At 41.1% G+C, this 22,989-nt stretch overlaps 1 protein-coding gene across 4 annotated transcripts in view; it reads left to right on the forward strand.

The window, feature by feature from the left end:
* The window catches only part of TUSC3 (tumor suppressor candidate 3), a 312,072-nt gene that overhangs the window by 130,839 nt on the left and 158,244 nt on the right, over positions 1-22,989 (forward strand). For all 4 annotated transcript variants that reach the window (XR_008445222.1, XM_054030984.1, XM_054030985.1 and 1 more), the window contains exons 3-5: positions 1,888-2,005; positions 4,774-4,914; positions 5,944-6,084. Coding sequence is in view for 3 of the 4 variants with exons in the window: in XM_054030984.1 (XP_053886959.1) it covers positions 1,888-2,005; positions 4,774-4,914; positions 5,944-6,084 (400 nt within the window). In the remaining variant the exon portion in view is untranslated. The remainder of the gene's footprint in view (positions 1-1,887; positions 2,006-4,773; positions 4,915-5,943; positions 6,085-22,989) is intronic.

Consider the following 22,989-nt stretch of genomic DNA (forward strand, 5'->3'; position numbering starts at 1 on the left):
TCTTCCTTCTCATATATATCTGCCTATATTCATTGTAACTCAAATCATAGACAAGGGTTGCAGGAGTAGCCAAATAGTTGCTTTTAATACCTGTATACCACGCCGTAATGTACATGCAACATGCTTTACTAAAAAATCCTTTTGTGAGAAGTTTTAAAAACAATGTGTTCATACTATTTTTTGTATCCCTCCATCTGAAAAGACAGGTAGATAAAGGCCAGGTCTCTGTAATATAAATAATTAATAGAAAATATTGAAATAGCCACAGACGGAGCTCTGTGGGGTGGAAATCTCCACAAAGATCCCCTCAATGACTTTGAGATGCCCCCTGATAAATTATACAGTTGTTTTGCCTCCAAGTCTATGTGGTTCCAGGGCTATTCATGCAGATAACTTCTTCACGGGTAATGCAGTTCTCTCATCCCCTCAACCCCTCTCTCTCCGAATCTTCCTTTAAAAGTAATTTTCTGAGCACCAAGAGGGAGGAGTGCAAAAGATAATGTAGTGTCATGCTGCATTATTTTTCTCTCTGGCTCTTCTTTGAGGTTTGGGAGTAGGGAGCCTGCTGGAGGGAGGGGGGGAGGAATGTGACTTTCTAATGCTGATAGAAATTACTACAGACTGCAAAAAACTATACTTTATTTTGTGTTGGTTTTTAAATATTTTTGAAGGAAAGAATGTTGAATAGGGATGGTATTGGCAACTCCACCCACTTTAGATCTGCCACTACCACTCCTTTTGTGGCACAACAATTTTCAGTGTAGTATTGACAGAGCTCTTTCCATGTATCCTTTGTTTTAGGAGTAATGTTACATTGGTATATAGCAGGGGTGGCCAAACTTACTGACCCTCCAAGCTGCATACAACAATCTTCACAAATTCAACAACCGGGACACACCTGCCCGGACTCAGGGCTGCATCCCTGCAGAAGGCTCCTGATGCGGCTTGGGGATTCAGCTCTACTTCTGCTGAAGCCCCGAGGCTCAGCAGGTGCGCCCCACAGAGTTGAAGTCCCAAGACCTCCCTCCCTGCTGGGCAGAAGCCCCAACCCCACACCCCACTGCAAGGCAGAAGTCCTGAGCTCCCCCACCCCCGAGTCTGGTAGGTGGAGGTGGGAGGGGGCTACGTGAGCCGCACTTCAACAATGAAAGAGCTGCATGTGGCTCTCGACCCACAGTTTGGCCACCCCTGGTGTATAGCTCAATGTTCTACTCATCTGAATCAATGCTTATTTGGAGCAGTTTTGAGCATATAAATCCTGATACCCTGTGGCAATGCAGATCCAGTGTCTCTCTACATGAATCAATTTGCAGGTTTGGGGCCATATTTTCCAGCACAAACTATAGGAGCATTTAACTTACACTTTTTGTAAAGCTTTTTATGTTAAAAATGTTAAAACCCATTTCATTAGTATTTTGTTTGTGAGTTTTGTTGCTTAGATAGCCATTATAAATTAACTGCATGCAATGTAGTTGTAACCATGTCGGTCCCGGGATATTAGCGAGACAATGTGGATGATGTAATATCTTTTATTGGACCATTTTGCTGTGATGCTCAGAGTACCAGAACTGAAGAACAGCTCTGTGTGGCTCGAAAACTTTTCTCTCTCACCAGCAGAAGCTGATCCAATAAAAGATATTACCTCACCCATTATAAATTAATTGTAATTCTGGAAAAACAAACCAACAACAAGAACCCACCACCACCAGGCCATACCAGCCAAAATCTTTTTTGGTAGAGAATTGAGAATGTGTTTGCTACAATTTTAGTTAATCCCTCTGTTTGGATTGCAATCGTTACAAATGGTTATAGAATCTTTACTGGTAGTCAATTACATACAGATATCTATATTTTTTTTATCTGTATCTATGCCTTTTTCCCTAACAGGCAAGCTAATGAAGAATATCAAGTGCTGGCCAACTCATGGCGCTACTCATCTGCTTTTTCTAATAAATTATTCTTCACTATAGTGGATTATGATGAAGGGGCAGATGTTTTTCAACAGGTAAAAGGTGTTGAATGATGTCCTTTTAACTTTGTTTAATATATATCACATATTTTAAGTACTGTGGGGTTTTTCTGTTAGATAATATAATAAAGAATTATAGTGGGGGAAAAAGTCTGGAAAACTGTGGTTAGTCACAGGAATTTCTATAATGCACCCCTTGGTAGCTATAGCAGGAAACACCAAAAATGCAAAATGGCCAATTTTGCTACGTCATATGTAGTCTACCATATTAGTTTTCAGTTATATCAAGTTTAAGTGAAGTTTATCAAGCCATTGTTAATGTATTGGTAGTTGCTTCCATTGGACATTGTAAAACAAATTGACTCCAAAATTATGTGAAGTGCAGTGAAAATCACAGTCGTAGCTAAACTTTCCCATAGGTTCTCTTGACATAAAAAAGTACTTAACAAGTATCACCTTACATGAAGACTTCAATTAAATGTTTAATACCCTTTTTATCTTTGTAGAATAATCAGTCTTGGGACTCTTGTAAATAGCTATGGTTGCTTTACAGTGTGGAGAACCAATTATTAGCAAATACGCTAGTCCCGCAAATTCACTTTGGTTTGGGTACTCAACTGAAGTTGAACTTGAATCATAATTCCAGAAAGCAAAATATTTTTTTCTCTTTGAAGCTTAGCCCCCTGCTTGGCACTAGAAGATGAATTAATAAAAGCAAGAAGCAGTAGAAGTTACTAACCATTACTCCCTTTTGGTGAATTGTGAGATATTAAACTGTGAAGCAAAAAAGCAGATCTACAGTGTTTAAACAATACACAGTAAAGCTTGGATGATTTTCCAACAGAACAGTTGGACCACATTGTATAGAAATAACATGCTCTCTCCAAATTTTGCTTTTTATTTTTAGTTCAAATATGTATTTTTGCACACACACACAGAGCAAATTATATTCAGTAGATGCATTTGGCCCAATTCATTCTGGTGTAAAGAAATACAACTCCATTTATGTCAGTGGACTTACACTTGCTTATGTCTACATTGTATTTTGTTCATTGTCTTTGAGAACTCCAGCTATTTTGGATATCTGTGAAAATAAGAGGAACTAACAAGTGAGCATATTGTCCAGTAGGTTTTTGAAGAAATATTATTTTTGTCAGAGTTTATATAGGCAAATGTAACAAGACAGTGGACATCTGAACTAATTATAATAGCACAGGAGATTTAATTCTTGACTGTAATACTGGTAGCTAAGCTACTGCTGCAGTTGCTGTATACTGGTTCAGAGTTGACATAAAAGCATGTCAGTTGATTTGATTTCACCTTTCATTCTGATTATATAGAAATGGGAAACCAATTGTAAGTCTGGTGCAACTAGGCTGTCAGCAGTCTTTAAAAAAAAAAAAAAAAAACCTGACAGAAGATTTCTATATCTGAGTATCCCACTAAATTCAACTGTTTTACAGCAATCTTCTTAACACAGTTCACAAACATATTTTTCTTTCAACAGTTGTTCATTAAAGGATGGGGCATATTGTATTTAGAAGAAAATAATATTTTAGTATCTAGTTTATTTTTCATAAATTATAAATTGAACTGTGTATTTGATGTTTAACTAAAGCATTTATGTAAGTTAATAACATTGATTTTGTTGGAGAGCAGCAAGCAAGGCAGGTAAATAAAATGGCACTGCCCTTGTATCATTAGAGAACTCAAATAATTTCATTCATATTTAATCATTTCAATATTTTCCAATGATAATTTTATATTTAATTTCAAATCACTTGATAAATGTATTGCATTATTATTTTCTGAAATCCAGAAAGTTTCATACACTAAAATATTGAGATGTTTCATATACTAAGATATATTTCCCTGTCCTGTTCACCTTGCTGGGGAATATTTTTTTCACCACGAATGTCCAGCAGGGGGGCCTGTCACTATTTTCTGTTTGTTTTCAAATTGACAATATTGGGAACGTTCACTGGATGAATTAATATTTAAGACCCCAGTGCTCTAAAGATTTACATGTATGCTTAACTTTACACAGTGTGAGTAGTCACATTAACATAAGAACATAAGAACGGCCGTACTGGGTTAGACCAAAGGTCCATCTAGCCCAGTATGCTGTCTACTGACAGTGGCCAATGCCAGGTGCCCCAGAGAGAGTGAACCTAACAGGTAATGATCAAGTGATCTCTCTCCTGCCATCCATCTCCACCCCCTGACAAACAGAGGCTAGTGACACCATTCCTTACGAATCGTGCCTAATAGCCATTAATGGACTTAACCGCCATGAATTTATCCAGTTCTCTTTTAAACGCTGTTATAGTCCTAGCCTTCACAACCTCCTCAGGTCATCCACATAATCCACATAGTATTTAACCTTTTAAGTATGTGCTTAAGTTTTTTTCAAGATTGGGATGTAATTTAAGTCTTGTGACTTTGTGTAATATAAACAATATTTTTAAAGATGCTGCTTTGCTAGTTATGTAGCAGCATAAATGAGCATCTTAGGAAAAATACTCAACAAAGGAATGCTTAAAATTGAAATATGGTTTATGTAATGACTACTGTGCCTTAAAAAGCCCAATTGAAGAAACTGAAGGAATGTTAGCTCTGAGCACTTTTTTAGTAATAGAAAAATATATTTAAATGTTTGAAAATAGTAATTTCAAACTTTGGAAAGCCACTAATATTTTTCTGACTAATAGTATCTTGCCAGTGTCTATGGTAGGAAGAAGGCAAACAGTTGCACAAAGCATATTTGAGTTATTTAATATTGTGGTGCCTTCTGTTTTTTGTAGCTCAATATGAACTCTGCTCCGACATTCATGCATTTTCCTCCGAAAGGTAAACCCAAGAGAGCTGACACCTTCGACCTGCAGAGAATAGGATTTGCAGCAGAGCAGCTAGCTAAATGGATAGCTGACAGAACGGATGTTCATGTAAGTCATTTGACAACGTTAAGACTGATCCAAACTTAATCTGCCTACAGTATGATGAACTGACACCAAGCACTGTTTTTCCCCTCACGTATGTTTATTTATCAAATGAAATCCACAAAAATAGGTTAAAATAATACAAATATGAGCTGCGATACTTGAGCGCACTGTGGTAACTTCAGCAATTTGAATGTTGCATTTCAGTCTTGGTTTGGTAGTTATATTTTCATCCAGTCTTATTCTAGCACAAAATGAGTGATAGTATTGTGACAATTAGTTGATAAATGTGAGTGTATTGGCAATGTTACTTAAAAAACGAAGTTTGAAGTTTCCGAAGTGTTTTATGCCAAAATAATGGCACAGACATAATAATCTGCAAACATGTTGAGGAAACTTATTTAATTATTTTTATATAGTTGAATATTATATACAATTGTTCTTTAAAGGTGAAATCAAAAACTTTCTAAAATAATAAAGAAACATACTGCTTAAATTCCCAGTTCAGTCACATGCAAAGGGACTATTCTCAGACAGACAAGATACAGTGGATGTGGTTTAATTAGGCCACAGCTTTATTCACTTAAATCTGGGAATACCCGGCAATAACTCATGCAGTGCAGGTGATCTTTTTTTCCTTAATCACTTCCACCTATTTGGGAAGACTGCCATCAGTGCTTACCCTCCCCGCTTGGATCCAGCCAATTACTGAGACCCTACTGCCCTCCACTCATCTGAGGGCAAAGGGAGGTGGGGGGCAGGAAAAAGGAAAGGGGATGGGTTCTCCCCAGTCTGTCAGATATTAAGTCCCAGTTGTGTGACAGTGTTAGCAATATTCCCTATCAATACTTATTATCTGTACAAGAACATCCTTAACATAGAGAATACTGTGCATTCAGTAGTAGATATTGGGTTATTACTACTGTGTGTGTGTGTGTGTGTGTGTGTGTGTGTGTGTAATATTGCATCACTTCTGTTTGTCACAAAGTGAAAGAATAATTGATACTTTTGTTTTCTCCCCTCCTCCCCCCACAGATTAGGGTATTCAGGCCTCCGAACTATTCAGGCACTATTGCACTGGCTCTTTTAGTGTCACTTGTTGGTGGCTTGCTGTACTTGCGAAGAAATAACTTGGAGTTCATCTACAACAAGACTGGCTGGGCAATGGCAGCTCTGGTATGCCAACATTTAATACTGATATTTTTTAACATTTCAGTAATATTGTAGCAGTTTTAAATTTTTGTATGCAATGACAGGATGTAATTGCCACTTGCATAGTAATTTAAAAAGAACTGCAGTAATAAGTTTGTCAGAATGAGACAATATTGAATATAGACTGATAATATGAATAGCTTGGCTAAATCTCATGGGTGGTAAACATTGCTAATTGGGGGGTGTATACAGCTAAGAATTTACTAATTTGTTAATTAATAATAATTAGCTCCAGTGTTGGTGGTGGTGAAATATGTAACTGATCACCTGATAATGATGGTGAAATGTTAAGGGAGGTTAGAGAGGCTACAAAACCAGAAAACGAAATGATAATGGGTGATTTCGACTATCCTCATATTAACTGAATATATGTCACCTTAGGGCATGGTACACAGAGAAATTTCTAGACACCATAATTGACTGCTTCTTGGAGCTGCTTCTTGGAATCCACAAGGGGAGAGAGGCAATTTGTGATTTAGTCGTAAATGGAGCACAGGATCTGTACATGATGTAACGATAGCTGAACTGTTTGGTAATAATGACCATAATTGAATTAAATTTAGTGTCTTTGGAGGGAGTAAAACACATGGCAAAAGAACCCCAGCACAGTAACATTTAACTTCAAAAAGGGAAATGACACAAAAATGAGGACACTAGTTAGACAGAAATTAAAAAGAGCCGTCACAAAGGTAAAATGCCTGCAGGCAGCATGGAGACCACTTAAAAAAAACATAATAGAGACCCAGACTAAATCACAGAAACAAGTAGGGGAACCAAAAGAATGTCACCATAGTTAAACAGCAGAGTAATAGAGGCTGTTACAGGTAAAAAGGAGTCCTTTAAAATTTGGAAGTCAAATCCTAATGCAGAAAATAGGAAGGAGCAAAAACTTTGGTAGGTTAAATATAATAAGGCAGGCCAAGAAAAAATATGAAAGCAACTTATTGAAGAAACAAAACCTAACAAAAACTAACAAAAAAATATTTATAGTACATCAGAAGCAGGAAGCCTGTCAAGCAGGCAGCGGGGCCACTAGTGACAAAGGAGGTCCCAAGGAAGGCAAGCCATTACAGACAAGCTAAATGAATTACTTGCATTGGTCTTCACTGCAGAGGATGTGGGGGAGACACCCACATTAGAGCATTTCTTTTTGGGCAACAAATCTAAAGTATTGTCCTAAATTGATGTGTTAGTAGAAGAGGTTTTAGAACAAATGGATAAATTTAACTTTAATAAGTCGCAGTGAGCATTTGGCATTCACCTAAGAGTTCTGAAGGAACTTGAATATGAAATTGCAGAGCTACTAACTGTAGTATGTAACCCACCACTGAAATCAGCCTGTGTACCATATGACTAGAAGGTAGCTAATGAAGCACTGCTTTTTAAAAAGAGCTCAAGAGGAGATCCTGGCAATTGCAGGCCAATGAGCCTAACTTCAGTACCAGGCAAATTGGTGGAAATTACAGTAAAGAACAGATACCTAGGTAAATATGATTTTTTTGGGGAAAGAGTCAACGTGGCTTTTGTAAAGGGAAGTCAAGCCCCATCAGTTTATTAGACTTTGAGGGAGTCAGCAGGCATGTGGATAAGGATGATCTACTTGAGATTGTGTACTTGGATTTTTGGAAAACTTTTGCAAGGTCCCACATCAAAGGCTCTTAAGAAAACCAAGTAGCCATAGGATAAGAGGGAAGGTCCTCTCATGGATCAGTAACTGGTTAAAAGATAGGAAACAAAGGATAGGAATAATTGGTGAGTTTTCACAATGGAGAGGGGATCAGTGGGGTCCCCAAAAAATCTATTCTAGGACTGGTGCTGTTCAACATATTAATTAATGAGCTGAAAAAGGGAATGAATAATGAAGTAGTGAAGTTTGCAGACAATACCAAATTATTCAAGATAGTTAAATCCAAAGCAGAGAACAAGTTGTTGTTACAGAGGGCTCTCACAAAACTGGGTGACTGGGCAGCACAATGGCAAATGAAACTCAGCATTGATAAGTACAAAGTAATGCACATTGTGGAAAAAATAATCCCAACTTTCTTTCTTTCTTTCTTTCTTTCTTTCTTTCTTTCTTTCTTTCTTTCTTTCTTTCTTTCTTTCTTTCTTTCTTTCTTTCTTTCTTTCTTTAATATAATATAATATAATATAATATAATATAATTAATGGTAAATTCGCTTTCTTGAGTGGTAATAGCTAATTTAGAACTTGGAGTCACCATGGATTGTTCTCTAAAAACTTCAGCTCAATGCACAGCAGCAGTCAAAAATGCTAACAATACATAATGTCATTATCTAAATCCATAAATATAATGTCACTATATAAATCCATAGTGCTCCTACACTTTGAATACTGTGTCCAGTTATGGTCTTCCCATCTCAGAGGATATAGTGGAACAAGAAAAGGTTCAGAGAAGGGCAACAAAGATGGTTAAGGATATGGAAAGGCTTTCATACAAGGAGACACTAAAAAGATTAGGACTGTTCAACTTAGAAAGAGATGACTAAGGGGGGGATATGATAGAAGGCTATAACATTGTGAATGGTGTGGAAAAAGTGAATAGAGGACTGTTTCTTACCTCTTTCCCACAATACAAAAAACATGGGTCACCCAATGATATTAACAGGCAGAAGGCTTAATACAAACAAGAAGAAGTACTTTTTCACACAACACACGTTGCTGTGGGATGTTATGATGGCTAAAGGTATAACTGGGTTCAAAAAAGAACTGGATATATTAATGGAGGATAGGTCCATCAATGGCCATTAGCCAAGGTGCTCAGGGACAGAACCCATGCTCAGGGCAATCCTAAACTTCTGACTACCATAAACCAAGAGTAGGAGACACATGTGGATCACTCCATAATCACTCTGTTTTGTATGCTTCCCTTAAATCTCTGGTATGGGCAGGATACTGGGAAAGATAAACCATGGTCTGACCCAATATGGCAGCTCTTATGTTCTTAACTTGGGTTAGTAGAGATGTATTTTAACCAAAAATATTGCAAAGGTTTCAAGTGGCCATTATTGCCATTGTATTGCAGCAACTTTTTAAAAAAATGCAAAGGAAGTGGTGGTAAGCTTCAGTAGTTAATGTGGAGATAGAATGAGTAACTTTATAATAAGGCTAATGGAAATAAAAAGATTTTTGTAAATATATGAATGAGAAAGTGATCCAAAGAAAGAAGATCCATTAATAAATGAAGAAAGGGATAAAATTATATTTACAAATAGCTGAATAACTCCTTACTTTAAAAATCTGTTTTTAAAATAAGAGAGTAGAAATTTAGATGCTTAGATAAAAGTAGCTTTTGAGAGGAAAAACTCAAACAGAACCAGTGAGCTGATTTAGATTACTATATTCTAAAACATCAAGGAAATTAACGAACAATTTTGTTTTACCTCTCACACTTTATTATGGTTCATTGATTTATAATTTGCCAGTGCCCAAAAGGCTATAGGAGGCTTGGCAGAAAACAGTCTCTGCCACACATAGTTTATAATCTCAATTTTAGTTATGACCCAGCGAGCGAGCATGGAAAACTATAAGTAGAGCATGCTGGTAACTGCTCTCCCAAAAGTCTAACTTCTTTCCTTATCAAAACAATGGCACAAATATTGACAGGGGAAAAAATTGAGAGACAGATACCTATTGCTTAATTTTCAGAGTCACTAAGCATCAGCAGCTTCCATTGAATCAATCATAAATGAGAGCTGAAGTTGCCCAGCATCTCTGGAACATTAGGCCACTAGAGGACCCTTGTAGTATTCATTTATATAGAGACGATGTAGCAAGGTGTCATAACTATAAAGGGAAGGGTAACAGCTGTCCTGTGTACAGTACTATAAAATCCCTCCTGGCCAGAGACTCCAAAATCCTTTTCCCTGTAAAGGGTTAAGAAGCTCAGGTAACCTGGCTGGCATCTGACCTAAAGGACCAATAAGGGGACAAGATACTTTCAAATCTTGGGGGCGGGGGAAGGCTTTTGTTTGTGTTCTTTGTTTGGGAGTGTGTTCGCTCTCGGGACTGAGAGGGACCAGACATCAATCCAGGTTCTCCACGTCTTTCTAAACAAGTCTCTCCTATTTCAAACTTGTAAGTAAATAGCCAGGCAAGGCGTGTTAGTTTTCCTTTGTTTTCTCAACTTGTAAATGTACCTTTTACTAGAGTGTTTATCTTTGTTTTCTGTACTTTGAACCTAAGACTAGAGGGGAGTCCTCTGAGCTCTTTAAGTTTGATTACCCTGTAAGGTTAATTTCCATACTGATTTTACAGAGATGATTTTTACCTTTTTCTTTAATTAAAAGCCTTCTTTTTTAGAACCTGATTGATTTTTTCCTTGTTTTAGATCCAAGGGGGTTGGATCTGTATTCACCAGGAGTTGGTGGGAGAAAGAAGGGGGGATGGTTAATTTCTCCTTGTTTTAAGATCCCAGGGGGGTTGGAACTGTATTCACCAGGAGTTGGTGGGAGGAAGGAGGGGAATGGTTAATTTCTCCTTGTTTTAAGATCCAAGGGGTTTGGATCTGTATTCACCAGGGAATTGGTGAAAGGTTTCTCAAGGCTTCCCAGGGAGGGAATCCATTGGGAATGGTGGCAGCGGGACCAGAGCTAAGCTGGTAGTTAAGCTTAGAAGTTTTCATGCAGGCCCCTACATTTGTACCCTAAAGTTCAAAGTGGGAATACAGACTTGACACAAGGTCTTAAAGCAAATTCTCAGTGCAAATTCCTCAATCCCAGAAGTATAAATATATAGAGACATCATCCTTGAATTATGGTTGCTGATAAGTAACTTCAAGTTCCCTTTCCAGACAGGTCTGTTTTACTGCAACAGTGGACAGAAAACCATAAATGTGTACATACCTACATTTTTAAAAAGGAAAAAGTGATTATAGCTTGCCCCACATATTTTAGCAAGGAACAGGGTGAAGTAACTTAAGGGGTCTAGTTTTTAAATTGGGGCAACCCTTTGTGCTTCATCGTAAAGAGAGATAATGGCGGAAATGGGAACAGAATCTAGAGGTAAAATTCTGGTTCCATTGAAGTTAATGGCAAAACTTCAATGGACTTCTGTGGGGCCAGAATTTCATCTGAGGCATCCAAAGCTCCAGTCCCCAATTCTAACACCTTTTGTACCAAAGAAAATTGGGCTTGCTATATTTTGTACTAATTTCATGTGTGTTATTTCCGTATTGCCACCATTTTTATTAAAATAATTATTTTTAGGTATGGTAGTGAGGGAGCTTAAATTTGTGAAGCACTTCAGCCTAATTGCTACAACAGTCCTAATTAAATTCCACAACAAGGATTACTTAAATTATTGGCCTACTGTAACAGCGCAACAAAAATAGGTTTTTAAGAAAGTAGATTCTAATTCACATTGTGGCAGAAAGTTTTACAAGACAGCAATATGCAATAAATATTTTTCGGTTTAGAACTTGAACCATAAGGATGTGCAATCTTTTGAATGGACTAAATGCATCTGTGATACTGGCAGACGAGGCACCAGCTCATGCCAAGGCTCTCATGTCTCAACTGAACACGGATAAATTCATAGCTGGAATCAGTCTGGCTCACATGTATGTTAGTATTGTTAAAGCAGGTATTAGAATTATAAGAATGTGTTTAGTGTTTAAACTTTATGGGATGCTTGTGAGTTGCTGCATGCATTAATCTCACTTATAAAATCTGTGTTCCACATTGTAAGGTAATATTTAAGCATTTGTATTGTAAGCCTCTGTGATTGTGTAAATCACCAGACCGGAGAAAGATATAAACTAGTGTAAAGAGTTGGTCTCCAACAGAAGGTTTTATGTCCTGGCCAATGAGGAAGGCCCATCAAACCAGACAGACTATTGTAAAACATAGAGAGAATAAAAGACTTTATTGCTTGGCTCTTGTCCCCCCTTTCCCCCCCCCCGCCCCCCCTCCCCCGAAGAGATGTCATACAAGTGAATTCCTCTCATCAGCAGAGTTCACAGCTGAGAGCACATAGGGGTGGGGATGAGGGGTGGGAAGGGAATAAAAACCCCTAACAAGAAATCTTGCTGCTTGAAATCAGGGGAGGGGGGGGGCAAGGTTTTTAGGCATAAGCAAGGGATCCTCAGTTGCTTAGCTGGTTTAGCCCTAAAGGCCATATAGTGTTTGCTTATTATAGAAGCTACAATTAGCTTTTGAAACTTAAGATTGTAACTTATTTGTGTATGAATGTTTACCTGCTTTAACCTTGTGACTATCTCTCTTGATTCCTTTTCCTACTTTATTGGCTACAAGCATTGTCTTTGGTCTGAGATCTAAGATGCAATTGACCTGGGTAAGCGACTGGTCTTTTGGGACTGGAAGTAACCTCAATATTGCTGTGATTTGTGGTGAAAGGAACCATCTGTCACAAAGGTACGCTTACCTGAGTGGCAAGACACATAGGAGTACCCTGGAGGAGTGCCATGCTAAGGCTGTTATGGTGCCTGAGGAGTTTACACTTGGTATTTGGTTGGTGAAATATAAGTATAAAACTAACAACCAATTTGGGGTTTGTGCCCTGCTTCTTAATAGTCTGCCCTGAGATTGGTACTCACACTCTTGAGCCATTGCAGGACAGTTTGACAGTTTCCATATTAAATTTACAGTGTCAAACAGTCTTTTTCTGGAATCAGTGATATTTTTTATTCTAATTTCCTCTGCCAGTGTTCTCTACGCACACATCACCAGCTTGACTTTTTGTTTTGTTTTATTCCATAATTCTGCAGTTATTGTGTCATTATGGTTGAAAGTCTATAGTTGAAACAGAGTTAGTCCAGTACCATGGAAAGCTAGTATTTCAAGACATAAATAAACTCAATTTTTTAACCTGGGTTCTCTTAGAGAATGTGCAAGATTAAGGAAGTTTAAAAGTCTAAAGAAAAAAATGTTTCTTGAAATGGTTATATGTTAATCCTACTAGTGAATATCTATACTTAAATTTCTGATCCTGATTTAGTAGTCTTCACTCACATGATTATACATTGTACCATAGGCAGGTTCCTAGTTGTGCTTAACCATAAGGCCTTTTGTCATTTCAGTCCCATGAGACAGGATGAAATCCAAATGTGAAAAGGTAAACATTGCAGTAATATCTTCCTGAGTCTGTAGAAAGACAATTACCATTATTCTCCTTCCATTGATAGCTTTGCTAAGTAGTAATAGAGTGTATTTAACAAGACTTTTCTAAATTTTACTATTGATATTCCTAATCCTTTTGGCAGCCATGAATCTGACAAGAATCTGGTTAATTTTATCCAGCTGCTGCTTGGCAACACTATGATCAATATCAGAGTCAAATATTGGATATATTCACAGAAGAGGAAGACCAATGATGGATACCAGGCATGTGAGAGAGTACCCCCATAGTCCTTGTAGAGGAGGCCATGTAGAGTAAAGGGGACCATTTCCCCCCCTTACAGCAGCCTTAGAAAGTAATCTTTGCAATCATAAGAACTGTACATTTTATTTTTCTTAATCATATTTTGATAGACAAATATGAAAAACATGGTGGCTTATGACTTACCCTGGTGAGTGAATTTGTCAAGCCAAGTATGTAATTAAGTATATATAATCAATGTGGTTAGTGAGAACATAAGCAACAACATACGACAGCATATAGTTGAGTAATGCATACCGCTAATACTGTATCTAATGACAATCAGTTTTGCATGTGTAGCTAACACATTGATGAAGACAAAAATGATTGAGGTGATAGCTCAGTCTCTTCTTCCTTATCCTATCCAAATTACTTTTTACTGGTTTTGTTTGTTTGTTCTATGCTGTATCTAAACATAAATCTCCATCCTGCAATGGGCTCTTCCAGCACTGAACCACACAGTTGCCTGGGATCCCTTTGACTTCAGTAGAACTCCACATGAACAAAAGTTTCTACATGAGCAGATCCCTTTGCAGGACTAGGACCTTGGGTTGCAAGCTCTCTAGGGCAGGTACGAGTTCTTGTTCTTGTTCTATAAATGACTAGCAAACTTTAGGCGCTATATAAATACTAATGATGTATATGCATCTTAAAGTGCATTGTAGTTAGGCATTTTGGTATTTTTATTTGGTGCTTAATAAATATTAAAACAGTCAACTACTTTTTCATAAAAGGCCTTGAAAAGGGAATGTTAAGATGGCAATAGACAGTGTCTAGATAAGTGTGGTGAGTCATGCCTAAATCATCCCTTACAGAAGTGCTGAAGCAGTTATGAAGCATATAAATAATTAGTAAACACTTTCAAAAGTAGTCTGTCTCATGCACATTTTTTCTCTTTAAGACATTTAAAAGCTAATTTACTTGGGGCAACCTGGCAACAGATATAACATCTGCAGAAGGCTCTCACTTGAGATGGGAAATTTGGCAGTTATGACTGGTCACCATTGGCAGCCCTTTTTGAAGCTGATGCAGAGCTGAAGTGGGAATGGAGCTAATTTCAAACAGTAGTTTTTGCAACTCTGCTCAAATAAAAAAAAATATATAGTTAACAGTTTTTCAAACTGCCTTTTGAAAATGCCTTCTCCAATCCAGTAGTATCTTCAAAGAGGAGACATGTGAATTTGTGATTTGTTGGGACTTTTGTTGTGATGCGTGTGAGGTTTTTTTAAAAAAAAATTAAATTATTCTTCACACCAAGCCATATCCTTCTTTGAAGCCATTTTTATACTACACAGACTTAAAAGTATTGAATCAGTTAGATCTTTCCAGTGTGAAAAATTGCATTAAAACTTTTTTTCTTAACCTACTCTGGAGGGGGTGGGATGTGTGAAAGTGATCTCTTGGTTTGTATGGTTTCTTACAGTAAGTAGGAAGGTAGTCTAAGATGCTGACTTTGCCAGTCAGGCTTATCCAGATAACCTGTGTATAAAACTAAAATGAGGAAAAAAATACATATTTTTGATTTACATCTGTGCTGGATTATCCTGCATAATGGATATAGGGACATGTTCTTTTGTCACTTATAATGGTCATTTGGATTTTCACTTTGTGTATCGAAGCAGAATTTGGCCTAAAATCTTTCTTTTCTTAATAATTTGAGCACTATCATTTTAGAATAACAGTAGAACATAATTATATATGCCTTATTTTGTTTATTAGCACATAGTGTTTGCAGGGTCTGGCTCAGTAGAAGTTGAGTAGCTTGTTATCAGAAGTCTCAATTAGATTTTATTTGATTTGTTTGTTTTATAATAACTGTATACACCTACAACCACTCTGTGTTTTGCTTTTGTTTCCCAGATCTTTTTGTTTTAATTGGAAAAGAACAAATAAGTAGGATTTTTCCTTAACATTTCAGTTAGGGGAGGGGGGGAAACAACAACACAGAAATTAGTAATTCCAGTGACAACCAGCAAATGGCAAAAAATAAAACATGACCATAGTTTTTAATAAAACATTGCCTGGCACACTTAAGGGCTTTCAGAGCCACTAAGGTTGTCTACAGTGCAATGTAAGCCATTGGTCAGTGGAACTCGAGTCAACTTACCTTGGGTTAGTAAATCCAGGGCTTGAGTGTTTACATTGAGTGTTAACCCTAAATTAAGAATTTTCTAACCTGAGCTCGAACCTGGGGCTCTGGCATCCACACTGCAATACTTAGTGCTGAGTCAAACCAACCATATCCCAGACTCCCTAGTGCCCACCTGAAATGTGTTCACTCTAGCCCTTTGACCCTGGTGCACTGTGGGAAAACCAGACTGTCCACTCTGCACATTACAGCAAGCTTGAACAGCCTACCGACACATTCTGCTGAGCAGTCATTTTTGGTCAACAGCTACCAGAGCCAGAAACATGGAGGCACTTTCTGAAGAATTTATCTTGCTTGTGTGTTCATTCCTGTGTCAGGGAATGGGCAGAGCTTTTGTGAAATGCTGATGAACATTTCAACAGCGTTTTCTGATCCACCAGAGGCACCTGACACAGCTTATGAGGGAGCAGGAGAAGGAGAAGGCAGAGGAGGAGGAATACTGAAACTGGCTGATGCTTCTCAATATACTTGGTACAGTCTGCGATGCCCCCTATGTAGACCATGCTTCTGGAGCAGGGCCACAAGCATAGACTGGTGGGATCACATCATCATGCAGACCTGGGATGACCAACAGTGGGTCTAGAATTTTTGCATGAAGAAAGCTACATTTCCGGAGATTTGTGAGCAGCTTATCCTGACCCTTTAGCACAAAGACACAAGCATGAGGCCATCCCTGCCAGTCCAGAAGGCATGCTATAGCCATATGGAAGCTGTTGCAGATCAGTTTGGTGTTGGAAAGTCAACTGTGGGTAAAGTGGTTGTGGAGGTTTCTGAGGCAATTAGGTGTGTGGTTTACCCCAAGGTGGTAAAAGATATGCCTGAAGTAATTGCTGGCTTTGAGAGAATGGGGTTTCCAAACGGCTCTGGGGCCATTGATGGGACTTGTGTGTCTATAGTTTGCCCTCCTCAAGGAGCACAGAAACCACAAGGGTGCTACTCCATTGTTACGCAGGCCCTCGAGGACCACAGAGTGTAATTTATGAACATCTCCGTAGGTTGCACTGGAAAAGTTCATAATGCCAGGGTTTTTCACTGATCAGGAGTCTACATACATGGACAAGCTGGGACACTATTCCCACCAAATTACATTGTCATAAATGGAGTTACTGTCCCCACCATTATTCTGGGGAACCCCACATTCCCCCTTTTGCCTTGGTTTTAAAACCATACCCTGTTTTTAGAGGTTCTGGCAAAAGATGGTTTACTTACACTCTCAGCAGGTGCAGAATAGTTGTTGAATGTGCTTTTGGCAGATTGAAATCCCGTTTGAGATGTTTACAGATCTATTTGGATGCCAGTGTCATCAATACTGTCTGCATCACTCTGGCTTGCTGTGCTCTTCACAATGTTTGTGAAGTCAGAGGCGAGCCATTTCCCCCTGAATGGAGCTATGACAGTGAGTGTCCTCTGAATGGGTACACTCAGCCACAAAGTGCACTACACATCTGGAGCTGGATGCCCCCAGGCAACAGGAGACAGGGATGCTTTGTGCTCCCTCATTGTGGACTTGCATGGCTCAATGGAAGAAAGGAAATAGCACCTTTATGAATGTGCTTGTGGAGGGGGGGGGGTTATGGGGACTCATTGATTGTGGGGAGGAGTAGGGTGCTTGGAGATGTGTGCAGGGGTTTTAGTGCCATGCAATGTACTTAAGAATGGCATGGCCACTTACAAAATAGGGGTTGGGAGGTTAGTCACAGTAAGGATTGATGTAAGGAAGTGATTAAAGTATGAATTGTTATAGGTAATTATATTGAGGGATAGTTTTTGCGTACTAATTCCTAATTGTCCCTAATCATGTGTTTACCTTTATTATTTTGAATACACATCATACGATGTGAAGCAGTCAGAGAAATACATTTTCTTGATTAAAAAAATAACTTTATTTATAAACATGTACTAGAAAAGTACAACATTCACCCATTCCCAGGCAGGCCATTTACCACGCCAAAACCCAAGTAACAACAGTACCTTACAGAAAAATAAAAACATAAATAAATATGTGTCTGACGAAGTGGGTATTCACCCACGAAACCTTATGCCCCAATATGTCTGGTAGTCTATAAGGTGCCACAGGACTCCTTGTCGCTTTTTATAAATAAATAAAAACCCAAAGTGCATGAACAAGTGCAAACAGTGAAACCATGTACAAGACACAAGCCCCCTACTGTGGCATGTCCCCAGGCCAACTATTCTCCAGGGGTCTGGAATAGGACAAAACACAGAGGGTTATTGTCTCAAATAGCTTACTGCAGCAACACAGAAAAAATACTCGTGGAATTTCAAGGACATAAAATGATACTTTTACAAACTGAACTTTAATATATTGCAAGAAGGATGCCACAGAGCACAGAAGCTCCCTGGGCACAGCCTGGTTAATCACAATGAAAGAATTGCAGGCCCAATAGTTAGTTAAAAAATGCAAAGCTGTTTTTTTTAGTTTAGAAGATTGCAAAACTACTTAGGTTTTGGGGGCAGAGCTGGGGGAGACTTGTCAGTGGCAGTGTTACAAAAGCATTTTGTACGATTTCAGGCCTTCCACATTTTGGAGAACATAACAGTACTTGTGATGCCCAACTGGCAAAGAGAGATGTTATTCCAGGTTGCTGGTGGGAAACCTGCGGGGTATGCAGGTGATGAATTCAAACATATAGTGACTGAACAGCATAACTATGAGTGGTGTGGTATAGTCAGCTACCAAGGTGGCCCATGAAAATATGCCCTTCCCTGAAATATGACTACCTATCTGGAGTTCCTATCTGGGGTTCCTGCTTCAGAAAAATTTATCAGCACTCAGCTGTAAGCCCAGGATTGGGTCAAAATTCATGAGGGAATCAACAGGATGATGTGTTAGCTTCTACATGGCTTAACCTGTTATGACTACATGTTAGGGTTACCATATTTCAACAAGCAAAAAAGAGGACGGGAGGAGCCCCGCCCCTGCCCCTCCCACTTCCCGCCCCCCCAGAACCCCCAACCCTCCCCCCGTTCCTTGTCCCCTGACTGCCCCCTCCTGGGATCCCTGCCCCTAACTGCCCCCCGGGACTCCACTCCCTATCTAAGCCTCCTTGCCTCTTGTCCCCTGACTGCCCCAACCCTTATCCACACCGCCACCCCCAGACAGACCCCTGGGACTCCCACGCCCCATCCAACCACTCCCCACCCCCTGACAGCCCCCCCCAGAATGCCCAACCCATCTAAACCCCTCTGCTCCCTGTCCCCTGACTGCTCCGATCCCTCTCCCCACCCCTGCCCCCTGACAGCCCCCCCCAGAATGCCCAACCCATCTAAACCCCTCTGCTCCCTGTCCCCTGACTGCTCCGATCCCTCTCCACACTCCTGCCCCCTGACAGCCCCCCCAGAACTCCCAACCCATCTAAACCCCTCTGCTCACTGTCCCCTGACTGCTCCGATCCCTCTCCCCACTCCTGCCCCCTGACAGCTCCCCCCCAGAACTCCCAGCCCCCTACCCCCCGCTCCTTGTCCCCTGACTGCCCCCTCCTGGGACCCCTGCTCCTAACTGCCCTCCAGAACCCCACCCCCTACCTAAGACTCCCTGTTCCTTGTCCCCTAACTGCCCCCTCCTAAGACCCCCCCCAACTGCCCCCCAGGACCCTACCCCCTACCTGTACCCTGACTGCCCAAAACTTTCTCCACTCCCCTCCAAAAGCCCCCACCCGTTTCTTGACTGCCCCATCCAGAACCTCCCTGTCCCTTCTCCTGCCCCCCCTTACCCTGCTGCTCAGAACAGGGTGTTGGGCTCTGTGCCAGCCGGACACATGGCTGAGCTCCCCAGCACAACACAAAACCCGGTCCCTGGCCCTGCACAGGGCTGCCGGAGCGGGCTGCAGGAAGAGGAGCTGCCGGCCGGCTCAGAATGCAGGGAGGGGGGGGTGGGAGGAGGAAGCTGCTCCGGAGTCCAGCCCGGGACTTTCCTGCAGCCCTCCCAGCCGCTCGCTCTGCTCTGCCAGGGGAGGGGGAAATCCCGGACATTGTGAGTGCTTTACAAATTCCACCCGGACGCTATTTTTAGCACACAAAAGGAGGACATGTCCGGGTAAATCCGGACGAATGGTAACCCTACTACATGTAAACATGTTGAAATCCAAAGACTTCCTCCTCCTCACCTTCAGCACATTGCTGGACAAAATTTCAAACCATAATCATATTTGGAACAAATGATTTTGTCACCTCTTGACTGCATGGACTACCTGTAACAGAAATGGACTAGATTTATGAATGCAACACATTTCTGCAAACACACTCACAAAGTTCACTGTTTCCAGGCAGCTCAATAGACTGTAGATGGTTACAGAGGCACCTATCTACAGGCATGACAATATAATGTTGTTATTTTCAAGAAACTGCAATGGCCCTAGCAAAAATCTGTGTCTTTCTGGTAAAAATACACTTTAATGATGTTTACTATTTTCATGTCCCAGTCACCATTTTGAACTCCATGTTGTGGGGACGGGGGCGGGGGCAACAATGCTGCTGGCATACAATCTGCCACTAGTGGATACATGCTGCTAGCTGGTGATTCTCAGAACTTTTGCATTGGTTCATAGAGTGGAAATCCCTCCCATTGCTCTATTAATAAACATAAAAATGGAGACAGAAACTTAGTGGGCTCAGAAGTGGCTTCTGTCCAGTCTGTGTCTGTTGCAGGCTCTGCAGTGTGCTGTTCCGTCGGGGGGAGAGGCGGGTTAGATCAGCTCCTCTGGGTATGGACCTAGAATCCTCTGCTGCTGGCTCACATCAGTTCCTATGCTGGTTTTCTGGTACTCAGTCTTGAGCCACTTAATCTGCTCCCTGCACTGGTCACTGGTCCAGTAAATTTGAAAAACTTCCAACTTCTTCATTATTTGCTAGTATGCATGGTCATTTCTGGTATTCCTAATAAAGTCCACAGTTTTGCTGGCCTTGCACCAGAGATCAGGCTGTGCTCATGACCATGAAGCAGCACCATTTGCAAAAGGCTTCTTCTGTTCAATTTCCATTGCAAACACATTAGGTTTTCTGATGGTGTTTGTAGCTCAGTGGTCAGAAGACAATGGAGGGGTTAATGCTGACTCACTGAGTGGCTGCAGTACACCAAGAGTGTTGCTTCCATTTTCAACAGAGTAGATTTAAGATTCTTGGGATAGAGAGGGCAAAGGAAGTTGACCCATGGGATTGTGGGATGCATTTTGCAGGACTCCCAGGACCTGAGTCAACCAGGGCTGTGTCTACACTGCAAAGTGATAGGGCTCGAACCTTGGATCAGGACTTGACCTGGACAAAGACCTTGCGTGCCTTCAGTATTCTGGGACTCTGGGTCCAAGCCCTGGGTTAGCATGATTTGTGAATGGAAGGGGGGTTAGGCTTGAGCCTGAGTGTGAGGCCAATCTTACATTGCAGTGTAGACATACCTTATGAAGTGCTGGTAAGAGAGCTCATACACTGTAAATGAGCTAACCTTTGCTTGTGCACCACAGCTCTCTGGCCTTGAACTGTCTGTCCTCTGCTGAGGCCACTTATGAGTGGTTAACTACTACTTAGAATTTGAGTACAACCCCTGCAACTGCATAGCTTTTATAGCTTCCATGAGACACAGAGGCAAATTTGAGCTGAATAGACCTGATGGCTTTTCTGAAAAAAGAATAGTTGTAAAATGAGTTGGTAAATTATTGAATATAGAAGAAATTAGAAGATAATACCTTGATGCATCTGAGTCATCCCTTGATTTAAATTATTACCTTTTTAAAATAGACACAAATGTTATTAACACTTCTATTTCTCAAAGTTCATGAATGCATCATTAATTTTTATTATTCCTGTGCTACTGATGGCACCAGTATCTGCAGTATTCTGTTTGTTCTTAACCTAATAGGGACTCTAGTGAGTTGCTTTGTATTGTGTAAGCGCACAAGAATTTTAATTAACTTCAAAAGGCACAGAAATTGGTCTTTCAAGCCTGTGGCAGTTTTTAATAACCTCATAGATAGTTAGTACTTTTTACAGTGCTACTTGTTAAACATAGTGAGCACCTCTTGTACAAAGTGACACAGCAGGCCTAAATTATGTGGGAAAACCCCAAAAATATGTGGGAAGGCCAAGAATAGAAGAGAAACTCTCCTTACAATCCCTAACAGCCTGCTTCTGCTATAGGCCTTCTTCCTATCTGTCAAGCCAAAGGGGGTGGGCTCGGATACACTCAATGAAGCCACACCAGGTGCATAAGTATACCCAGTTTTATTGCCAAAGTATAATAAGCTTCCCAGCCTTCATGCATTACTAAATATGTGCTTTCCAGCAAGCAAGCAAGCAAGAATCAATGCTTACACCCCACCTGCTATGGGCAGTCACGGACCCTCCACCCTTGTCCTTGAGGGCTCGTAGCAGGCTCTGCTCCAGTGTAGGAAATTCCTGGGCACCCACAAGGCCTAGGTCTGCAGGTGAAACTGTTTGTCTAAATCAATCCTCATAGCCATTTTTATCACCATTTCCTTCTAAGGGGGGGCATATTCACCCACAAGCAGGCTCTGGCAGGAGTCACTGCTGCTCTCCAGTCCCACACTCAACTTTCCGGCCTTCCTTATCTCTTTACTTGTTTATTCAGTCCAGTGGCTGCAAGCCAGCCCGGCCGGTCAAAACCAGTTCACTACTAGCTCCCCCCGAACTATGCTGTAACAACAGCCCAAGGTAACTTGCGGTGAGCTCCAACATAGGGTTACCATATTTCAGCGAGCAAAAAAGAGGACGGGAGAAGCCCCGCCCTAGCCCCGCCCCTGCCCCTCCCACTTCCCGCCCCCCCTGACCTCCCAACCCTCCCCCCGTTCCTTGTCCCCTGACTACCCCCTCCTGGGACCCCTGCCCCTAACTGCCCCCCAGGACTATCTAAGCCTCCCTGCCTCTTGTCCCCTGACTGCCCCAACCTTTATCCACACCCCCACCCCCAGACAGACCCCTGGGACTCCCACGCCCCATCCAACCACTCCCCACCCCCTGACAGCCCCCCCCAGAACTCCCAACCCATCTAAACCCCTCTGCTCCCTGTCCCGACTGCTCCGATCCCTCTCCCCACTCCTGCCCCCTGACAGCTCCCCCCCAGAACTCCCAACCCATCTAAACCCCTCTGCTCCCTGTCCCCTGACTGCTCCGATCCCTCTCCGCACTCCTGCCCCCTGACAGCCCCCCCCAGAACTCCCAACCCATCTAAACCCCTCTGCTCCCTGTCCCCTGACTGCTCCGATCCCTCTCCCCACTCCTGCCCCCTGACAGCTCCCCCCCAGAACTCCCAGCCCCCTACCCCCCCGCTCCTTGTCCCCTGACTGCCCACTCCT

Source organism: Malaclemys terrapin, chromosome 5, assembly GCF_027887155.1.
Source record: "Malaclemys terrapin pileata isolate rMalTer1 chromosome 5, rMalTer1.hap1, whole genome shotgun sequence".
Lineage (NCBI taxonomy): Eukaryota > Metazoa > Chordata > Testudines > Emydidae > Malaclemys > Malaclemys terrapin.